Here is a 21,380-nt window from a genome sequence, read left to right on the forward strand (position 1 = left end):
TCCTCTTATTAGGTGAGCAGCCTGAGCAGTGTTGAGACAATGGTGCTATGATTATAGACTTAGAGACAGAAACGATACAGTCATGCATAATGTAGTAGGATGCACTTAACCTTTGTGCAAAAATTACCTGCCTTTTAAAAATTGCTTGTACATTTCACAATATGCTGTGTCATCACCAAATACTGGATTCAGCCTTTTATGAACTTGTTTTCTTTAACAGCTTACACTCTTCTGGGAAGTTTTTCCACAAGATTTAGGAGTGTTTCTATTGGAATTTTTGCTCATTCAACCAGTAGAGCAATTGTGGGGTCAGGCACTGATGTTGGGCGAGAAGACCTGGCTTACAGTGTTTGATGTGTTTGAATTAATTCATCTGTTCATCAGTAGTTGATGCAATGTTGAAATGCTGGCAAACCAATTCTTAAAATTGAAATTATTTTTGAAAATCCAGTGGTCAAATGCTGTGTGGACTCTCAGTTTTCTGTGTAATTATAGCCAGCTGACTAGTGACTGGTCTTTGTGTGAATGTCCACAAAACTGAAAGACTTTCTGAATGTATATAAGCGATAGGCTATTTTAGAAGGGAAAATTTAAAAGATGAATAAAAGGAGAATTAATAAATGATGAATCATTTATTGCTTTTGTGTGAATAATATGTAATCATGTAATCAATAAAAAGTAACTGTAGTCTACGAGGATTTTAAAATGTAATATAATCTAATTACAAAGTACTTAATTTTTGGAATCTGATTACGTAATCCAGATTACATGTAATCAGTTACTACCCAGCGCTGATTATAACATAACAAGAAATATGTTAGAAAGCCGATCATTTTTTAACCACATCACAAGTATAATGAGTTTTTAAAAAAATCCCCAAAAAGTTGTTATATCCAGTTTGAGCAAAGTCAGTAAATTTTAGTCCAGTGCATTAATATTAACCTGCATGACTGACCGGAACACAACATTAGGGTTAAACCCAGCATTAGCTTTAAATTGTGATAAACATCCTTCCCCCGTCCACATAGCCTGTACCACCGCACACTCACATCCCATCCTGTCTGGTGTTTCAGGTGTGTATGCTCTGGTTCTGCTGGGTTCGGTGTGGTGCTGTTGTCTCCTGCGGCCGGCCAGTCACGCGCCTGTGCTCTTCCACAGAGACACCAACCTGCAGAGACTGCTGGACCTGCGCAGCAACCTCAGTGCCCAGGGCATCGCCTGCCATATGTGCTCGGGTGGGTCTTCTAAATATCACAGACGGGCGCTGCTTGAGTATATACTCTAGTGGCTCATTGAAAACAATTGCTTGACTCATTTGCGCTGCCTTATTTAATTAGCTTACAGATTTTCTGCTTAGGGAAAGATACAGTGGATGAAGGCAGCGGGCAATGAGCCGAAACATTTGCTTTTGAGTAGTGCCAATATTTGGGTGTCAAGCAAATATAAAGTCTAGTGTCACCCTGAAGGGATTTATTTTTCGTTGTTTTGATCAGCTGACTGTACATTATCATTATCAATTACATTGTTTAGCAAACATATTTGACCCTGAAATGCCACAATTGAATCAGAATCAAGTATCCAGAGAGTGTGCATTCACAAACATTATATAATGCTTAACAGAGCAGTTATATATATATAACACACACTGTGTTTGAGACCAGATTGAAAACCTTTTCAAAACTATTTGAATGTACACTACTTTTGAAAGGTTTGTGGCGAGTAATTTGATTTTTAAAGAAATTAATACTTTTATTACAAGGATGCGTTAAAATGTTTAAAAGTGACTGAAAAGACAAAAATATATTTCAGATACACATTCTTTTGAACGTTCTTTTCATCAAAGAATCCTGAATAAAATGTATCGCAGTTTCCACAAAAAATATTAAGCAGCACAATTGGTGTCTACATTGATAATAATCATGTTTCTTGAGCAGCAATCAGCATATTATACTGATTTCTGAAGGATCATGTGACACTGAAGACTGGACTTATGATGCTGAAAATTCAGCTTTGATCACAGGAATAATTACATTTGAACATATATTCAAATAGAAAAGTGGTATTTTGTAATAATATTTCACAAAAGGTATTGGCATTCCATGATTCAATTATGATATTAAATAAGAGCAATAATAGTATGGTAATAGCACAGTGCTATGATAAATATGGCATAGTACTGTACATCCAGATACTTGTAGTAATATTATAAACTGTAATATTAATCTTTATTCTACAATGGTGCATGCCTAAAAATTCCACTGAGTATCTCTAAAGCAAAATAATAAATAAAGTGGAGTCAAATTCTTACTATTAACTAACTGTTAACTATGACCTTTGCCTCAATAAACTCCTAATTTGCTGATTATTAATAGTTAGTAAGGCGGTAGTTAAGATTAGGATTCAGGTATCTAAAATATAGTCTTGCAGAATAATGCATTAATACCCGCTTTATAAGTACTAATAAACAACTAATATACTAGTAATAGGCATGCTAATAAGCAACTAGTTAAAAGTGAGAATTGGTCATTAAAATAAAGTGTTAGCTAAAGTGGTACGGTCTGACGTTTCCCACCTCTCTCTGTCTCACAGGTGTTTTTATGGAGCGACCTCATAATCTGCACAGCACTGCTGACTTCACAAGCTCTACCTCAGGGAACCATCCCACAATTCTCTTAAACCAGACCAAGCCAGCATCCAACAACAGCGCACAGACGCTCGCAGGTTTGTTTCTCTGCTCTGCTGGGAGGAAAGGGTGGAAAAACACTGACACCTGTTTTATCAAAGCTTAATCAGTCTTTGATGCAATCCGATCGCTGCTGGAAAACAAGGTCATAGCAGTGGCTGGTAAAGCAGTTTCAGAGCATGGTTAGTCAGCTCACCCAGGCCTCCACCAGCTAAGCTGAGGTGCTCTACTAGCTCTAACCAGGCTGGTCAAGACGGTCAACCACACAGGTTCTCTTCTCCAGGTCCTTCTATCACTTTCTGAATGATCACTGAAGACAGTATTTTAAAATGTATTCAAATAGAAAACATGTTTAACATATGTTACATAGATAGTAGGTTACTACATAATAGTCCATAACATGACAGTTTTACTGTATTTTTGATCAAATAAATGCAGCTTTTTTAAGCACAAGAGCATATCAAAAACACTAAAAAAATCGTAATTATTCCAAACCTTGTGACCAGCAGTGTATATTCGTATTATATTTATATGCAGTGCTGGGTAGAATACTTACAAATTGTAGTCCGTCTCTGATTATAAAATTATAGTTTATAGTTGGATTACACATATTAGGTAATGTATTCTGACTTCTTTTTCTTTACTTTTAGATTACTTTTGACCTAAAATATATTCCATGCTTTAGCAACATCATGAAGTGTAATGCACATTTCATTATGCCAGGATTTCCCAAACTGAGGTTTATGAATGAACTACAGGGGCTTGTGAGTCGGTGAAAAGCAGGAAGACTTTCTATAATCAAATTATGAATAATTTACTGCCATTGTGTGAATAATGTGCAATCATGTAATCTATGAGCATTTTAAAATGGAATGGAATCTAATTGCAAATACTTAATTTTTTTAATCTGATTATGTAATCCAGATTACATGTCAATACGTCAGTTACTACCCAGCGCTGTTTATATATTATCAGCCATATCAGTTTTGATATTGTGTCTGGATGCTAGAAGCTAAGAGGCTTTCACAGAAAGTTCGACAGCTGTGCAATGAAAAGCAAACAAAAAACACTGAAGTAAAAATTCATTGCTTTGGAAATGATATATTGTCTCTATCCAAAATCTATCAAATTATGAAACAAGAGCTATAAGCATCTCCACAAAAGATGTTGATTCAGTTCAGTTCAATAACAGTGCAGTGTCCATCAGTTATGAACCAGTTTGATGCAGGTATAAAGCAGCTCTACAGAAGACAAGAGTGTCATTATTTAGCTAACTGTACTGCAGCTTATCTAAAGTAATCGTAGCTAATGACCTGCTAGAAACCATGCAATTCCTATTGGAATCTGGTTTTAGTTTGACAGTATATTTAGAAACGGTCTGCTTAACAATTGCAAAGTGCATTTAAATAAAATTCTGGCTAAATTCCCACAGTTAATTAACCTAATGAACTTTATGTGCTGTGAAAACATACGTTTGGATGTTCTCTAAACTCCTCACTGAAGAAAATTTCACTCTGAATCCTCCCCTTAACAGCCGTTAAAAAAAATAGGTAAAAAAAATGATAGGACCCTATTATGGACAACATATTCGTATATATCATCACTATTTTACGTGACACACACACAACTCTCACACATACTCCTGAACTCTGCTCCTGTGAAATCACAAAATGTGAACAAATGCATCCCATTACTGATATACATGCACTGCATGCTTGCAAATTTAATTGGTTTTTTAAATCCCCCCCTTAAATCCAAATTAATGTTTTGTTGCTTATATTTCATGTCTGTTTGCTGTGAGGTCATAAATGGAGTGCACTCCTAAAGTTTGAGAAAAATATGCTTATACAAATGCCTTATACAACCTGGCAATAAAGGGTCAAAGTTTGTCAGCTGAACAACTTTTCACAAACTTTTACTTGAACATTAATTTAGACATCTCATATACTACCTTTTAAAAGTTTAGGGTTGGTTATATTTATACATGTTTTTGAATTTATGTTCACTAAGGGTGCATTTATTTGATTTAAAATAGATGATACAGTAATATTGTGAAATAGTATTACAATTAAAAATAATGATGATATATATATATATATATATATATATATATATATATTATTATATATTATTTGAATTTGAATATAAAAGCCATTTGTAACATTATACATGTCTGTACTGTCACTTTTGATCATATTAATGTGCCCTTGCTGAATAAAAGTAGTAATTTATTTCATAAATAAATAAATACTGACCCTGCTCTTTTGAACAGTAGTCTATTTGAAGTCTGAGGCACTGATGTAGTAAACCACTGTTTCTGTGAATTTCTGCAGGTGGTCTCCTTACTGTCTATGTGTTTAAACTGGACACGGGCTCTGTTGTCCCTCTATATCGTTATTCAATAAGTGCCAGTGTACCTGCACCCTGGCAGGCTTCATCGTCTGCACACGGGGATGTGCCCTTCTTTCAGGTCTGTATGGCCACACATATTCATGCAGACACCTATAAACACACACATAAACGCCAAGATTGTGTGCCATTATTTGAAATTAATTGAGAATGCCTTTAAGTTTTAGTTATGTTCCTAAATTTAAGTTGAATTTGAATTAAAGGGGTCATATGATGCTGCTAAAAAGAACATTATTTTGTGTATTTGGTGTAGTGCAATGTGTTTATGCGGTTTAAGGTTTAAAAAACACATTATTTTCCACATACTGTACATTATTGTTTCTCCTCTATGCCCCGCCTTTCTGAAACGCGTCGATTTTTACAAAGCTCATCGGTCTGAAAAGCGAGGTGTGCTCTGATTGGCCAGCTATCCAGGATATTCAAAGAAATTCAGTTATGGCTATAATGTATATTGCTCATTTTTCACTATGAATTTTAAACATCATAGCAGTGTTATTTTAGTATATTTATATACCATTACAGTATATATTAATATTTTAAATGAGCTTTTATTTTTATATATTTAATTGTTATGTGCTTTTTGACATTTCTAATTGCATTTTTTCACATATTTCTATTCCACTTTAATTTATTTAATTTAATTTAGTAATTTTAGTACTTATATTTATTTAATTTTAGTTAGTTTCAAAGGCAACATCTCTATTTTTTATTCAAGTTTTTAATTTTTTTCATATAATATTTATAGTTCCCATTCAGTCAGTCACGTTCTACGTTACGTCAGTGACTGACGAATTGGGATCTCGCCCGAGAGCCCAATCACCTTCGAGTGTTAACTAAACAAGCCAATGACAGTTGGCGTGCGTGTTTCGCCACACGCACCCCGCCCCGCAGCGCGGGTATAAAAGGAGAGCGTGTGCAAACGCACATGAAACACGCTCGCCAACTGTCATTGGCTTGTTTAGTTAACACTCGAAGGTGATTGGGCTCTCGGGCGAGATCCCAATTCGTCAGTCACTGACGTAACGTCTCCGTTCCTTCCTTCAGGGAACGAGGGTTACACAAGTAACCTAGACGTTTTTTATTAATTTCCCAGGATAATTTTTTTTATTTTTTACAACTTTACTATGAAAACAATGTTGTGAATATTTTGTGGTGCTGTTTGGAAAAACAAAACCTGTTTGTCATTTTATTAAATATTTTGACCGTGTTGAAATGTCTGCTCAGTTGAGAAAAAAAATATTTTACATATAGAGTGAATAAGTAATGAAAATAATGTTTATAAATGATATTTTGTCTAGTGTTGAACTAATGAATTATCTTTGTGTAACTGCTGAATGTCTTTGAATTGCAATTCAGTAAATTACTCTTGCAGTCATTCCAATGCAACATGCTGTGAGACGTGGTTAATTCAATTTGGATTTACACTTATGAAAAAAAAAGCCAATTCTTTGTTTTTGCCTGACCCTGGCGAACACACACACACACATGGCTGGCAGTTGAATATTCTCCCATAAGCAAAGAAAAAGAAACAATGGCCTATACGAGAGACAGCTGTGATAAGCTATTTTCTTGAAAACATAATTACGGCTAGCAAATGTGTTTTTTCACATCACTTAAATACCTTCTGTACACAGACAAAAGCCATTACCGCCCATTTGCTAATGCTTCAGTGAAAAAAACAAAGCTTTCAGTGTACACAATCTATAGCGAGCCCTCAGAATTCCATCATCCTCAGAGGAGTTTGTGCTGCGTAATGTCTGTGGTGTGTGTTGGTATCACCTCATCCCATTCCATCTGAGCTGACAAACGCTGATGGATGTGTTGTCACGGTAACAGGCCTACAGCAGTCCTCATAGCAACTTCAGCACGCGGATGAGCGTGTGTGTGTCTCACGCGTATCACCCGCGCCCTCGCTGGATGCTGACTCTGCGCTCGTGTGACGCCAGCCGGCGCTGGAGATCAGAGCTTGACTTCTACGTGGCGTCGGTCGAGCAGCGGCACAGCAGGTGAGTGTGAAAAAACATGTGATGTCCACTGATGATCCATGACTGATTGACATCTTTTTTATTGCGCCTCCACTGTGCAACATTTAACTACTGTATGACTCAGTGCTCCATTTTAGCATATCAAAGTGTCTGAAAATGAACTGGGAGGATAACAATCTGGTAATTGTCTATATTATGGACAGGAAGCTCTATTTTGCCCAGCACACGATCAGCCCATACCCCAGTCGTGTGTGTGAGGGGCCGCCAGGGTGTGTGTTCAGCTCTGGACCTGATGGACCCACTCAGGGCAGCTTCTACGCCCCACTACCTGCAGGTACAGGCGTGGGTTTTAATGTATTTGAAGTTGTGTATAATTTAAAGGGATAGTTCACCCAAAAAAATTTAAATTATGTCAAGTCGTTCCAAATCTGTGTGAGTGTCTGGGGGGTACTATGGAAGTCAATGGCTACCAGCAAATGTAATAAATAAAATAAATAAATAAATGAATCATGCCTCAAAAGTATACTTTTAAAAGATGTACTTGCAGATAATATGATAGTAATGAAATAAAGGCCACTTAAGTGAACTCAGAAGAATTCACATTCTATGTTACTTAAGTACACTTTGTAATTATGTCAAATTAAAAGTTTTACTTTAATGAATTTAATAAAATTTTGGTAGTGCTTTAAAGAAATATATTTATTTTGATGCACTGACTAAAATACTAAATCACATGTAAGGTACTTGAATATAACTGTAGTGTGATATTCACTATTACATTTAAAGTTAATGTATTTTAAATCTACTAAATTGCAACTTCATAGTTAAAATGTAATTATATATATAATATATATATATATATATATATATATATATATATATATATATATATATATAACAAATAAATTATATTAAAGTATATTTTAGTTTGTTATAAACTTTCAGCATTCAGCAGTGCACTTTAACCATATTTCAAAAACAATAAAAATAATTATAAAATTATATATAAAGATGTACTTAAGTGGGTCGAGCACTCTTAAGTTCAATGAATTGCATTTAATATAAATTTAACTATAATACATTTTATTTTAATAAATTTTCATTTAATTTACTTTTTATCATGCAATGAAGTCTCTAAAAACACTACATTCAGTTCACACTTAAGTATATTCTTTTAAAGTACATTATTTCCACAATAAGTTTTATTTTTTTTAAGTATGCTAACGTGCACTTCTTTTTCATAACGGTCTATACACGAGTGACCTTGTGAGTGACCTAAAAGTATCTACAACTGAAGTTTACCTTTAGAGATCTGTTTATGTTTTGTGGGCAATGAATAGCTGAGAAATATCAATATTTCAGGATAAATAGCAAATGCATGTATAATGAAGTTATGATTTTAGGTGGTTTAATATTCAGGTTTTTAGTTTTTTTGCAGTTCACTTGCAGTCCTGTGGTGAGAACAATTAATTTAAGGACCCCATGAAATCAAAATTAGAGCTCTGGGGCTTTTAGTTTATGTCTATTAAAATTGGCCAAATTACATTACGATTTTGACGTATGGGGTCAGTCAGATTTGTTAATGTTTTTAAAAGAAGTCTCTTATGCTCACCGAGGCTGCATTTGTTTGATCAAATATACAGTGAGAAAAGAAGTGAAAACACATAATCCTTCAGAAATCATTCTAATGCTGATTTGCTACTTACCATTTTTGTGGAAACCAAGATATTACCCCCCCCCCAGATAGAAAAAATAACAGAAGAACTGCATTTATTTGAACAGAAATATTTCATAACATTATAAATGCCACTTTTGATCAATTGAATGCATCCTTGCTGAATAAACGTATGCATTTCTTTAAAACATACAGACCCCAAACTTTTGAACAGTAGTATAGTTTTTAGCAGATATAAAAACATTTAGAATATACAGTGTTTCTTGCAAAAAAAAAAATTAGGTTCTTGGAATCAATATTCATGCGATATGCCCCAAATTTCTGGTTTCAAATAAGAAACAAAGTGTTAATTTGATGCCTTAATATTCCATAAATTACACATGACATATGTTTTTAATGAGTATGACATGATTTGACACTGCAGGAGATGGCTGTCACTGCTTGAAATTTCCATCGGCTATCCCATTACAAAATCAGTTTAACAATCTTTCTCATTTAGATGCTAAATGCTTTCTTTTTAAAATGCTTTTATTTCTTTGATAAGTGTCAGAAACATCTTGTATATCTGATCAGCTCCCAACCAGATTAAGATCTCCAGGACATCCGGCTTTAACCCCTGCAGCGGAGGTCAGTGTGGAAAACCAGCAGTGCGTCCTCTAGTGGACACCGGAGCCATGGTGTTCGTGGTGTTCGGCATACTGGGCATCAACCGCACTCAGCGCTCAGACAACCATGTTATTGGAGACCTGGTAAGACAGAATACAACCGTTTACACTGAGTGCAGAGAGGAATCATCAATATAATGTAAAGTCCCTTCATGGTTAATCATAGTCAACATCCAAAAATGGCTAGTTAACTTAAAGGGATAGTTCACAAAACTAACCCAAGTCAAAGCTATAGGTAGCTGGATAGTTAACTATTTCTGGTGGATTTTCAAAGTATGAATCCCTGCTGGCTTTGTAACATTTTCCACAACTCCCAATGCTTTCAACAACAAAAAATGCAAGGCGCCAAACAACTGCTTCAGGTCATTTTATAATATCTTGGTCAATGTCACAAATTTCCTCATGTAATTCATGACCTAGAACCGTAACCCTTTAAAGCCTACTGTATCATTTTATACACACATTTTATGGCCTCCAAATGATCAACATGATCAAAACCTGTTGTACACAGTCTACCACATGCCTTCTGTCGATTGATAGTTTATGCTTTTAGCAAGTAAAAGGTTTAGTATAATTCTAAAATCTGTCTACCTTCAGGTCGTGGTTCATGTGTCTTTTTGCTGTGAATTCTTGAATGATTTTTATAAACATAAAAATAACTTTTATATTGTCAATAATATTTCAAAATGAACACTTACTGGACTGAAGCAACTTAGGTTTACTTGATTATCCATATACATAATACAATTTTATTTTTTTTAATTGTATCAAATATGATTATCAGGCTTTTGTGGAACGTTTATTTGTTCATCATTGTATTGCATTATATGTTTGGAACTACAGAACTTTGATCATAAAACTAAGCATTTACATATCATAGACATACTATTGGTAAATATAACGTGACAACTGATATTTATATAATTTTAAGTAAGTAGTCTGCTATACTGTTATAAAGATCTCATTGATTTACAGTACAAGGTATCAGAATTTCATTTTACTTGTCGGCCATATAAAGAGCTTGGTGAAATTGGGTGCACCTCAGTGCCTACTCTCAAACTAAAGTACATAATTTTACAATATATGAGGTATTAGGTAAAATAGGGATGCAAATTTTGAGATGTAAAAACGGCATTATCAAACTGAATATATGCCTAAATTGAAAATAAAAATGTGACTGTGATCTGTAATGTATCATACATAACTGATAGTTTTGTGTCATATACAGAGATCTGGCATGAAACTCTAGATGGTGCAGTCCGATAGGTCTTACTCAATCTGACCTAATGACATCATTATCACATGGCACAGCTGATTGGTTCTCTCCTGTATCGGTAGCGAATGAGCTCGCTGCTCAACATTCAAATGTATGACTAATGCTTGCCGTAGCAGTTGCAGCTTGCTTCAGAAACCCTCCACCTTCCCCAGCTCCACCTGTATAGATCTGCTACGAGGTGATTCATGCACGCTATATGGGGTTATTTCATGTATGTTATATTTGCAGCAGCAATATTTCTTACATGCTCACAGAAGCATGTTGTGGATGTATTGGCAGTAGCAGGTCATGTAGCAGATCTATTCCGCCAAGACCAAACACATTAACATTGTCATGTACATTACCATGCCAATCTCTCCGAGAGTTGTCATGACAGAAATATTGTTGAAAATGTCTCAACTAGCAAAATACAAAAAGCATAGTTTCAGGTAGAGCCTAAACAATACCAAGTACATGTAAACAGTATACACATGCATATTTTGGGACGTGTTTTGGTTTGTAGCTTCACCAAAATAGTAGTAGTTCACATATATTTATTTAGAGCAGGTGTTCTCAATTCAAACACAGCATAACACCACACATAGATCTTGTGGTTATTCTCATAGAATGACATTACATGCTGCTTTGCTAAAGTTAGAGGACATATGAGTGCGTCAGGATGATGACGATACGCTGTTTTCCAATGTCATTTGAAAACATCAGAACGTTCAACCAATAGAAACTGGCTCTCAGGTTTTGTGTTTAGTGGGTAGGGACGATAAGTAAAGAACAATCGGGGACTGTTTTGGATTGCATTGATCACTCATATTGACAGCTCTTGCAATTACCATTCGCCATAGAATAGAAGCGCGCAACTCATCAACGAGAATCTTATTAGCAAATTATTTACATGTTTATACATGCAGGTAGTTCTTATGTTCATGTATTTGAGCTATTATGGTCATATATGTGGGATTGTTCTTTTTTTCCCACAAAAAAGCAATTTTGAATCAAAATATTTAATTCTAAAGTTAGTTTTTTAGTCTATTCAATATTTAATGTTTTATTTTTTTTTTTGGAAGGGAGGAGGGGGATTCTGAGCCAAATTTTCAGCCAAGCCAAATCGCTTGACAGCTCTAATTTTTGTTGTTTTAGACCACCTACAAGGGAAAGTCTTCATTTCAGACTCACTCTGATTTCCTCCAATGGGAGAGTTTCCTGCAGAAGCAGCTCGCATCACTCCCAGCATCCTCGGTCCTGAGACGAGGCTTCCAGACCTGCCAACACTGGAAACAGATCTTCATGGAAATTATAGGCAAGAGAGCAAAAATAGAATGTGGCAAAGACAGAAACGAGCTTTGATAAAAAATGGCTCTGATTAAATAAATGAGCAATTTAAGAGCGATTAGTCTGAGGCGCAGACATCATTAACATGAGTGCTTATTAACTTCACTCTGAATGAATCTGCAGTCAGATTCTCTATTTATGTTGCATTTAACCTTTCTGAACTGCTCTTTATGCACTGCCCCTTGACTGTAGGTGTGGAGAGCGCCCTCTACAGTCTCCTGCTGTCACTTGCCATTTGCATCGCATCAGTAGCTGTGTTTACTGCTCATCCGCTTCTGCTGCTGCCAATCCTGCTGAGCATTCTGGGTATGTCATACCTGTACAAAATATTAACGATTAGTGTTATATATTTTTGTAGTTTTTTTCTTTTTCTTCTTTTTTAGTGAACATCAGATGTTAATTTCAACCTAAAGATCATAGGAAAAAAGAGTGCACAAAGAACATGTTATTATGCACAAATAAATGTAAGCCTATTTTTATTTTTTGCATAGTGATATTATTTTCAATTAAAATAATTGATTTTATCCCAAAATTAAAATTATAGTGGTGCCAAAAAAATGTATGTATTATTTACTTTTTAAATATTTATAATACATAATGCATAATTTATACTGAATTAAGTTGATTGAAATAATAAATGGTTTTAAATGTAGTAAAAAAAAAGCATTACAGTGTCGTTAATGTTAACTAAAATTTAAAAAGATATATTTTGTTGAATATTAAAAACATTACAAAACATTAAAACTAGCTAAAATTAACAAAAAAAAAAAACTAAACTAAAATTTTAATATTTTAAGGTGTTTTAAAATTTTAATATTTTAAAACTTAATATTTTAAGGTGTCCTTGTTACACATGTTACATGTACTTACTATAATAATAACAATTAATTATGTATAATTACATGCAAGTAAGCCTAATCCTAACCCTAGCCATTTAGTAAGTACGTTAATTAATAATACTTAAATGCATATGTACACTGTAACAAGGACACCTTAAAATAAAGTGTAGCCAAATATTTTTTTTAAAAGAGAAACTAAAATGACAAAAGCACATAACAAAATTACTGAAATGGAAACTGAAAATATAAAAATAAAAGCTAATTCAAAATATGAATAAATACTGAAGTAGTGTATAAATAATATAACACTGATTACAGTATATGACAAACTAATGAGAATTATCATTGAGAAATATGATAATTACAACGACAAAAATCAAATGGACAACATCCAGATACATTAAAGCAATACACATTTGGAGGTCAAATGTGCAATAAGTCACAATGCAAAAAATTTAAAACTGTCCTAAAATGGTTTAATACTTCTTTAGATTATTTGTGCATGAAATGTGACCTGGGTGTACTTGTGTAAGATTCACTCTTTAATTCACTGTGACCCCTTGAAATAGTTTACCACCATTTATTACGGCCAACTAATTTTCATTGAGGATACTAAAATGCAGTATCTCCCTTTGGACGGTGTCTGCCATTCTGTTGAATTTAATTGACTCATGTAATATGTACTGACGGTGAAAATCATTGCCTTTGAAATGTGCAGCTCTATTCCCATCTCATTTATATGTTAATACAATATGCCAGACATGACTGTAATTTAACTCGCTTTCAACTGGGAATATTATCACTACAAGTGTGATTACTCAGACTGAACGAATATACAAATTATGCAAAATGAAAAGAGACTCAGAAAATCATCCGACTCCTACGTGTCCAACTAAACAAGGAATTGAATTCAAGGCTTGAATTCAAGTAGAGGAAGGAATAATAATAATAATAATAATGGTAAAAAGAAAGGGGACAAAATGGAATGTTTTTGAGCAGTGTGACCCTGAAATGGGACCCTGAAAAGTTTTAAATAAGCATTAAATCTTGGCATGATGTGTGTTGGCAGGTATGGTGTGTCTGGTGGTGGCGGTGATGTATTGGCTGGGATGGGAGATGGGTGCGGTTGAAGCCATCTCTCTTTCCATATTGGTGGGCTCGTCGGTGGACTATTGCCTTCATCTAGTGGAGGGATATTTACTGGCGGGGGACGCTGACACCTCAGGACTAGCTAATCACAGTTCGGTATGATTTACATTTAACCATTAGCGTTGAAATCTCCTGTGATGTTGAAATGAAAAGTTTGTTCCTGACTGTTTTCATTATATGCTCACATCCCCACTTCATTTGGTAGTGTTCTGGGCGTGTAACACTGAAGATTTGATGGATCCCATGTAGGGTAATCATTTAAGCTGTTCATGTGCAGGGGTTTTCTTCCAGCATTGTGCCCTAGAGCAAGGCACTGAGCGCTGGGACGCTACAGGGAACTCATTTAAAACGGCCGACTATAAGCTGCCCTGGATAAAACAGCTTATCCTAAATAAAAACCAAAAACAAGTTCATGCTCTCAGTCATATGCATAATAGACAGGGAACCTGTAATGGAACCCTCTATAAAAAAATGTTTTATAATGACATTCTTGATGCATTATATTATAACACATTAATAATACATTCAAATAATGCAATTCATGGCTATAATTAAGCAATTTTAAGGAGGGAAATACGATGAGACAAAAACAACAACACTAGATACTAACTTAAGGTGCATGTAATAATGAATTCTAATGGTTTTCTTGATGCATTGTAACACATTGATTAAACATTCATAATTATTAGATCTATAGTTATAAGTGTTCCTCACGTGTGTGAGCTGTGTGTGTTTAACCCATACACTCAATAATCTCATCAGAAATATTACTGATGAAAAGGGTTGTTAATGAAGTGTTTTGATTTTGTGTGAAGAAAAATGCAATTCTGATAATTAAACCATTTTAAAGGAAATATGACAACACCGCTAGATAATAACTTTAGGTGCAGTCACACCATGTCATGATTACTGTAATTACTATATGACCACCTGGATATTTTATTTGGAGACGTTCACATACTCAGACTCGAATTCTGTTTCTGTGGCAACACTATTAACTCCAGAACTCATCAGGTTTTTAGTGGGTACAAAAAAAACAAAAACGCGTAACTTTGCAAATCAGTAAACAAGTCATTATGATTGAATGAATGAATGAATGAATGACTTTATTGTCATTGTACAGGTACAACGAAATGTAATGTATGTTTACAAATACAAATATGTATATATAACTAATATGCCTAATATGAACAAATATGCCTTGTATAACTGATCATTATGATTATAACATTTATTTAAATATCTTCTAACTTTCGGAGCCGATGGCCTCGTATAGTCAGTGCTTTGAGGTGTAATGTGGTTGTGCTTCGGGAGACCCGAGTTCGAGTCCCAGCTCAAGGACCTTTCATGATTCAAAAGTTCTAATTAAAACAGTAATAATAAATGTTAATAAAAGTAAAATAAGAGGAGTATATATATATAACTGTGTACTGAGAAATGTCAGGACAACCGCAACCTCAAATAAGAGGAGGCTGACTCTATAAATAGCTGATTAGAGAACATGGATGTTGAAACAAACAAACAAACAAACAAAAAAACTATGCATACAATAAAAAAAACTATGCATTCAATGCATAGTACAGTGCTTTTACTATGCATACAAATGCAAATCTGAATAAATTATAAAAACATACCTGCATAAATGTCGTCTCAGAGAGAGAGTGAGACATGTAGCCTATCATGCAAAGTTTAAAACATTTAAATAGACATATCAAGCAGTAGTATTTAAGTCGATATTACTCTTGCCAAGCTCTGATTTCTGAGAGATATGTGAAGAGGAAACTGTTTGATTTACGATCATTTCATTCGTGTTTACACTCATTCAGTTCACACACTCAATATTGCATAGTGATTTTAGAGGTCATGTATAATATCGCTCTGTTCCCCTGGATCACCTGTTATCCAGCAAACACCAGGAGTGACTGTGTCAGCCTCAGCCGAATATTATTCGGCACAATTATTCGTTAATTTTTTTGAAGCCATTATCCGTGACTTTCTGAAAAAGGTATTCGGCTTCGGACACACCCCTATTTAACAGAACATTAGACATTAACTATCCAACTATTTTTTAGCTACTCTTTTGTTTATTTTCAGATTAATCTCACAATAATTAGACATTAACAATAGTCAATTGTAGGAATTACTATAGGAATTTACTACTTGAAATTGGTGCGATTTTCAACATTATTCAGTGTTTCAATGCATGACGTTGCAGAGGTTAAATGGTACAAGTCTGAGCTTTCAGAAATACAATGACGCAAACACTTTTTATAAGTCAGAATCTCATAATAACAGTAATTCCGATAAGGCATGAATGCACCTAGTGAAGAAGAAAAATAAAGCAACAATGGCTAATAATGTGGGGGACTGACCCATTTGAACTGAGTGAGGTGTCGCTGAACAATGAATGAACACCAGCGCTCTACCAGTGGGATAATAAACTCACCCAAACGCATCCTATACATTAATAGATTAATCAAAAACATCCACAACATGAACATAATATTACAACTTCTGCACAAAATAACACATGTGCACAAGTGAACTTGAGCTATGCCATGCTGTGGATGAACTCCCTAAAAATGTACTAAACATAGATAATAAAAAACTAAACAAAAAGAAATCGCAATGTTGAATTACAATAGTGTACTCAGGTCTTTCATATCAAGAACAATTTTCATATTTTTCGTTGTTACACTTTCTCTTCAACTAAAATATTTTCAGCTAGAGAAAACTGTTCAAATGAATAACTATAACAATGAAATATTGACTAAATTATAAAGAATCTTTATGACTAAAACAAGAAACTGTGTAAAGATGAACAGTATTCCTCTCTGACTGCAGTGTAATGGAGAAAACCTGCTGCTTCTGAGCACGGATCCAGTGACAAGGAGAAATGTCAGCATACTGATGAAATAAACACGTCTGATCCTCATGAAGATGGAGGAGAGGAATCAGAATGCAGAATATATCTCTATGCCATTGTGAATTTAGTTGCAAAAAAAGTGCTGTACACACATAAAAGAATAAAAATATAAATGATACAAGCAGTCAACAACATAAAAGAAAACAATAAGACACCATAAAGACTGTAAAAGAAAGCAGCTCTCACATAGCGTCAAATGCCAGGCTATAAAAATAAGTTTTTAGGCTAGATTTAAAAACAGCAAGTGTTTGAGCCTGTCTAATGTAATAGGGGCGCTAAAGAGCAAGTATCTTTTCATTTCAAAGGCAGATAAATTTGCGTATTGTTTGCATAACATTGAAAAGAAATACCAAATTTCCTAAAAATATGTCGTAAGGGGAGCATATACAGGGAGAACAGAATAGGCCCCAAAATGGAGCCCTGGGGGACCCCACACGTGAAAGAAGCAGTTGAGGAGACAAAGTCTCCAAAATGAACTGAGAAAGTTAAATTCACGGGTGTCATTCCCTCTGCTTCTTACAGGAGTCCTCCATCAAACGGCAGCTAAGGACCCTTGAAGCAGCTAATCACGTGGGCGTTGCTATAGTTTCCAGTGCCGTCACTACGGTGATTTCAACCATTCCGCTCTTTTTTTGTGTCATCGTGCCTTTTGCCAAGTTCGGTCAGATTGTGGCCATCAACACGGCCATTTCCATCGCCTTCACGCTCACCGTCACGACCGCACTGCTGGCCACAATGGGACCCAGCGACTTCACCCGTCCTCCCAGAGCCGTTCTCAAAGCCACTCTGGTGGTCCTGATCGTGGGGGTCTGTGGAGGTCTGCTGTGGTGGACTGGGTCACAGTTCGCTCCGGACACACTGGTCTGAATCACACATCCTTCACCGGCCGAGGAACCAGGTGGATTTCAAGTGAGAAACTGTGATTAATTTTGACGTTAAGATGACATGTGTGAACTCTTTGGGAAGCAGGTTTGGGAAAATGAAGTATTTGACACATGTGGCACACTGTTAGAAATTAGGAAACCCAGTATGTGAGTAGTTAACAGTGCATGAAGGTAGCGAGTCCTGACAGACGTGGAAAATGATGTCAGACACACTTATGTGAATAACTGTATTTGTTATCAAGAATCGCTGTGTCAGGGACTTGCGTTTAAATGTTATTGTTTGACTAAAAGAGCCGACTATTCCTCAGTGTTTTGTATTTTATTCACAACTGAAGTAGGGGACATGAGAACGTGTCTTATTTTGGTTCAAGTGTGACACGGCCCTGAAGTCTCAGAAGAGAAGAACATGAATTCTGTGAATTCATCTTGTGTGAGGCGGCAGGACAACACCGAAGGAGAAAGAAAGTGTAAGATGAAGCTACTTACTCATTGTCCTTGATGGTAAAGTTTGTTGAACCCCAAATCTAGAAGTCAACATGTCAGCAATGACATGATGGTTCACCCTAAACAAGACCATCACTGTTGCTTAAGTAGACTGTACAACAAATTTAAGATTATAAGAGATAATGCTCCATTATGAATAAGATCCAATTCACCAAAATGTCAAATATTTACATATTGCCATGTCATTTTATCCATCAGGATTTGATTGGTTGGTAAAAACTCAGGTTCACCCTCCAGATTATTTGAATGCATCACCTTCTCAGATTTTTAAAAAGCTGTGTTAGCTACAACAGTATAACAATACTGAATTGCAAACTGGCTATTGTTTAACATTAACCAGCAGTCCACACAACCTTGGTTACAGATGAAAAGTAAGAGACAGGAAATAGTGTTATCAATTACATTGTTTTACTTAATAATTAATAAAACTGAAATAAAAATATTAAATGATAAAACGTAAAAGGTTTCCGGGCAACTAACTGAAAATGTGAAAGTACTAAAAAACTGAAATAAAAAAGAATTTAAAGCTAAATAAAAAAAGAAACGAATAAAACGGACAAAAGTGCATATCAAAATGATTAAAATGTTAACTAAATATAAAAACTTAAAGTATAAAAATAAAATATCATTCAAAATATTAATAAATACTACAATAGTGTATATAATATTATATTAATACTATAAAATTAACAATACTAAAATAACACGAAGGATTTTATATATATATATATATTTTTTTTTTCCAATTTGATCTCATGAGACAACTATTTTACATTTTGGTGAATTGGTGTTGAGTTTGATTTGTACGAAAATGTACAATATTTAGAAAAAAAACCCATGAAGGTCCACCCCTAACCTAACCTTCAGAGGAACGCAAGCAAATCATATGAAAACATAAGTATGAGCAAATTCTAGAAATGTGTTAAAACGTAAAATAATTACAAATTGCCATGAGAATGTGTTGTTCTTTGTAATGCTCAATTACAATGCTCAATAAGACCAGAAACTAGAAAAATGGGATCTATTTCTGATTTCATGTTGACTTTAAGCAACACAACGTCCGACATTTTTCTACATTAATGTAAGAGGTTACTGTGCATTGTTTTGTTTTAGTCTAAAACCAATGAAGAGGGTTGCAGTACTGATCATACCACTTAGGGCACTTAATTATATTTCAAAGTAAACATAGTAAAAAGAGATGCATTTTTTATTTTTTTTTGCCTGTGAAATGTTAAGGTTATTGTCTGGACTTTTATATATATATATAAAAAAAAAAAAGAAGTGTAAAACCATGGTGAATTTCATGCTGGCTTTTCTAAGATTCTAACGACACAAACGCTGAGTTCTGCAGAGTATTGTTGTGTGATGTGGCTTGTTCAAATTCCCAGTGAAACCACTGTTTACATTCGTGTTTCTGCACACCAAACGGATCCACTTAACCCGACGTGTCTTTATCTTTTTTTTAACTGGTGCCAATTATCTGTCTTTCAAATCATATACACACAAAAAGTTACAAGGATCACAGGCGACCTTCATTCGACTTGATCGTTTTGACCCTTTAACCAGCTGTCTGGAAATATTAAAGCACTTCAGCAGCAATCCACTTTCAGCCACAGAAACTCGCTGTCCTCCTAAAAGCTCTCCGCTGCACTCCAATGCCCTCTGCATGCAGGAATTCAGCTCACCTTCACAGCTCTAGCTGGTTTTCTCTGATATTCATGTTGACTGACTGGAAATATTTTAGAGAAATATTCACACATTAAGTGTCACACAGAATACATGCTGCCATCAATGGGTGAATCTTACAGAGAAATGTACAGGTCTTATTTCACCTCCAAAATAAATATTTTTTAGGTTTTTCAATTCCATATAAAAATAATAACAAAAATGTATTACATTTTACTACAATATGGTGACAAATGTACAAAAATGAATTTGTAGTTAATATGCAACATTAATATGTACACATTGTATAGGCCACTGACAATTGATGAGTTGTTGGTTAAATGTGCTTTATTGTCTTTATGCAAAACATATCTAATTTTGGGATTAAATATGTCCCTGGCATTTCTTGACAGTTTTGGCAAGATTCACCCCAAAATTGCTTATGATGGAGCTAACATGATTATCTATGGTTAATATCATAGGTAAAATATCATATTCACATTACAACAACCAAATCAAAAATGCAAAGATTTATACTTCAGTTTATAATCAACAATCATCATAATAGTTTTCCACTACATTTGAACTATTTACTGTGCACATTATCATTGGTAAGAGTTTTCTAAGCAACTTAAAACTTATTAAAACACTTACTTGACTTTATTTAGCTCTTCCCATCAATTCTGCTTAATATTTAATGTTGGAAACGGTAGCTAGGCATTAATAATGCACTGCGGTGACCATGCATAATTGATGATCTGTTATATAGCCAATTCAATACTGATATATGGTTTATTTAGAAATCCACAGTCATCAAGATGTGAGCTCAAGACCTTGAAACCGTCAGAAAAACAATGGAATGCCTTTAAAACATGTAGGACTTTTCATAATAGTTGGAAAAACACCAGTTATATCAGAAAAAAATCATTGAAAGTGCTAACTACTGTAACTGAATTGGTATATTTGGGCTTTAATTCAATTAATTAAATGGTCAGTCCATAATTCCTGAGTCTACGAGACAAAATGTGACATGAAGCATTTCAAAATGAAAATAACATTTTATGAAATAGATGCACTTGTTAACACTGTGCAATACATAGGTGAAAATTAGCTATACAATATAAATAAATTGCATCTTTTGTCTGCAATTACACATAGCCTTAGTTCTTATCAAGTTATCTATGGTTTAGTGTACTTTGAATACATTAATACATATTTACATACATACATATGATAAAATGCATAAACATGTACCAAGTCTTATGTGGGAAGGCCGGTCAGGGTGAATAAATCAAGCTTACACTATTATGCTGAGGTAACATTTCAGAAATGTGCTAAAACAGATCATTTGAATCCCACATTTGCCCACAAAACACTATTTCTAACAAGAAATA

At 34.6% G+C, this 21,380-nt stretch overlaps 2 protein-coding genes across 2 annotated transcripts in view; both read left to right on the top strand.

Moving 5' to 3' along the window:
• Nucleotides 1-12,034, top strand: part of disp3 (dispatched RND transporter family member 3) — a 60,686-nt gene extending 48,652 nt beyond the window's left edge. Inside the window, exons 10-16 of the mRNA XM_016247305.1 lie at nucleotides 1,074-1,235; nucleotides 2,590-2,721; nucleotides 5,017-5,153; nucleotides 6,929-7,098; nucleotides 7,281-7,411; nucleotides 9,326-9,501; nucleotides 11,828-12,034. Of these exons, the coding sequence (XP_016102791.1) occupies nucleotides 1,074-1,235; nucleotides 2,590-2,721; nucleotides 5,017-5,153; nucleotides 6,929-7,098; nucleotides 7,281-7,411; nucleotides 9,326-9,501; nucleotides 11,828-12,034 (1,115 nt within the window). The remainder of the gene's footprint in view (nucleotides 1-1,073; nucleotides 1,236-2,589; nucleotides 2,722-5,016; nucleotides 5,154-6,928; nucleotides 7,099-7,280; nucleotides 7,412-9,325; nucleotides 9,502-11,827) is intronic.
• Nucleotides 12,035-12,216: 182 nt separating this feature from the next.
• On the top strand, nucleotides 12,217-18,269 carry LOC107562651 (patched domain-containing protein 2-like). Its single transcript, XM_016247329.1, has 3 exons — nucleotides 12,217-12,325; nucleotides 13,928-14,103; nucleotides 17,456-18,269. Exons 2-3 carry the CDS (start codon nucleotides 13,930-13,932, stop codon nucleotides 17,798-17,800), a joined length of 519 nt encoding a protein of 172 aa, XP_016102815.1. The 5' UTR covers nucleotides 12,217-12,325; nucleotides 13,928-13,929; the 3' UTR covers nucleotides 17,801-18,269.
• Nucleotides 18,270-21,380: the final 3,111 nt, after the last annotated feature.

Source organism: Sinocyclocheilus grahami, unplaced genomic scaffold (assembly GCF_001515645.1).
Source record: "Sinocyclocheilus grahami isolate Dianchi unplaced genomic scaffold, SAMN03320097.WGS_v1.1 scaffold831.1, whole genome shotgun sequence".
Classification (NCBI taxonomy): domain Eukaryota; kingdom Metazoa; phylum Chordata; class Actinopteri; order Cypriniformes; family Cyprinidae; genus Sinocyclocheilus; species Sinocyclocheilus grahami.

What these genes read in the sequence shown, in the direction of transcription:
- LOC107562651 (XM_016247329.1), top strand. Translation starts at nt 13,930, where the DNA reads ATGGTGTGTCTGGTGGTGGCGGTGATGTATTGGCTGGGATGGGAGATG. An exon ending in GACTAGCTAATCACAGTTCG is followed by an intron (nt 14,104 to 17,455) that starts GTATGATTTACA and finishes TGCTTCTTACAG; the next exon opens with GAGTCCTCCATCAAACGGCA.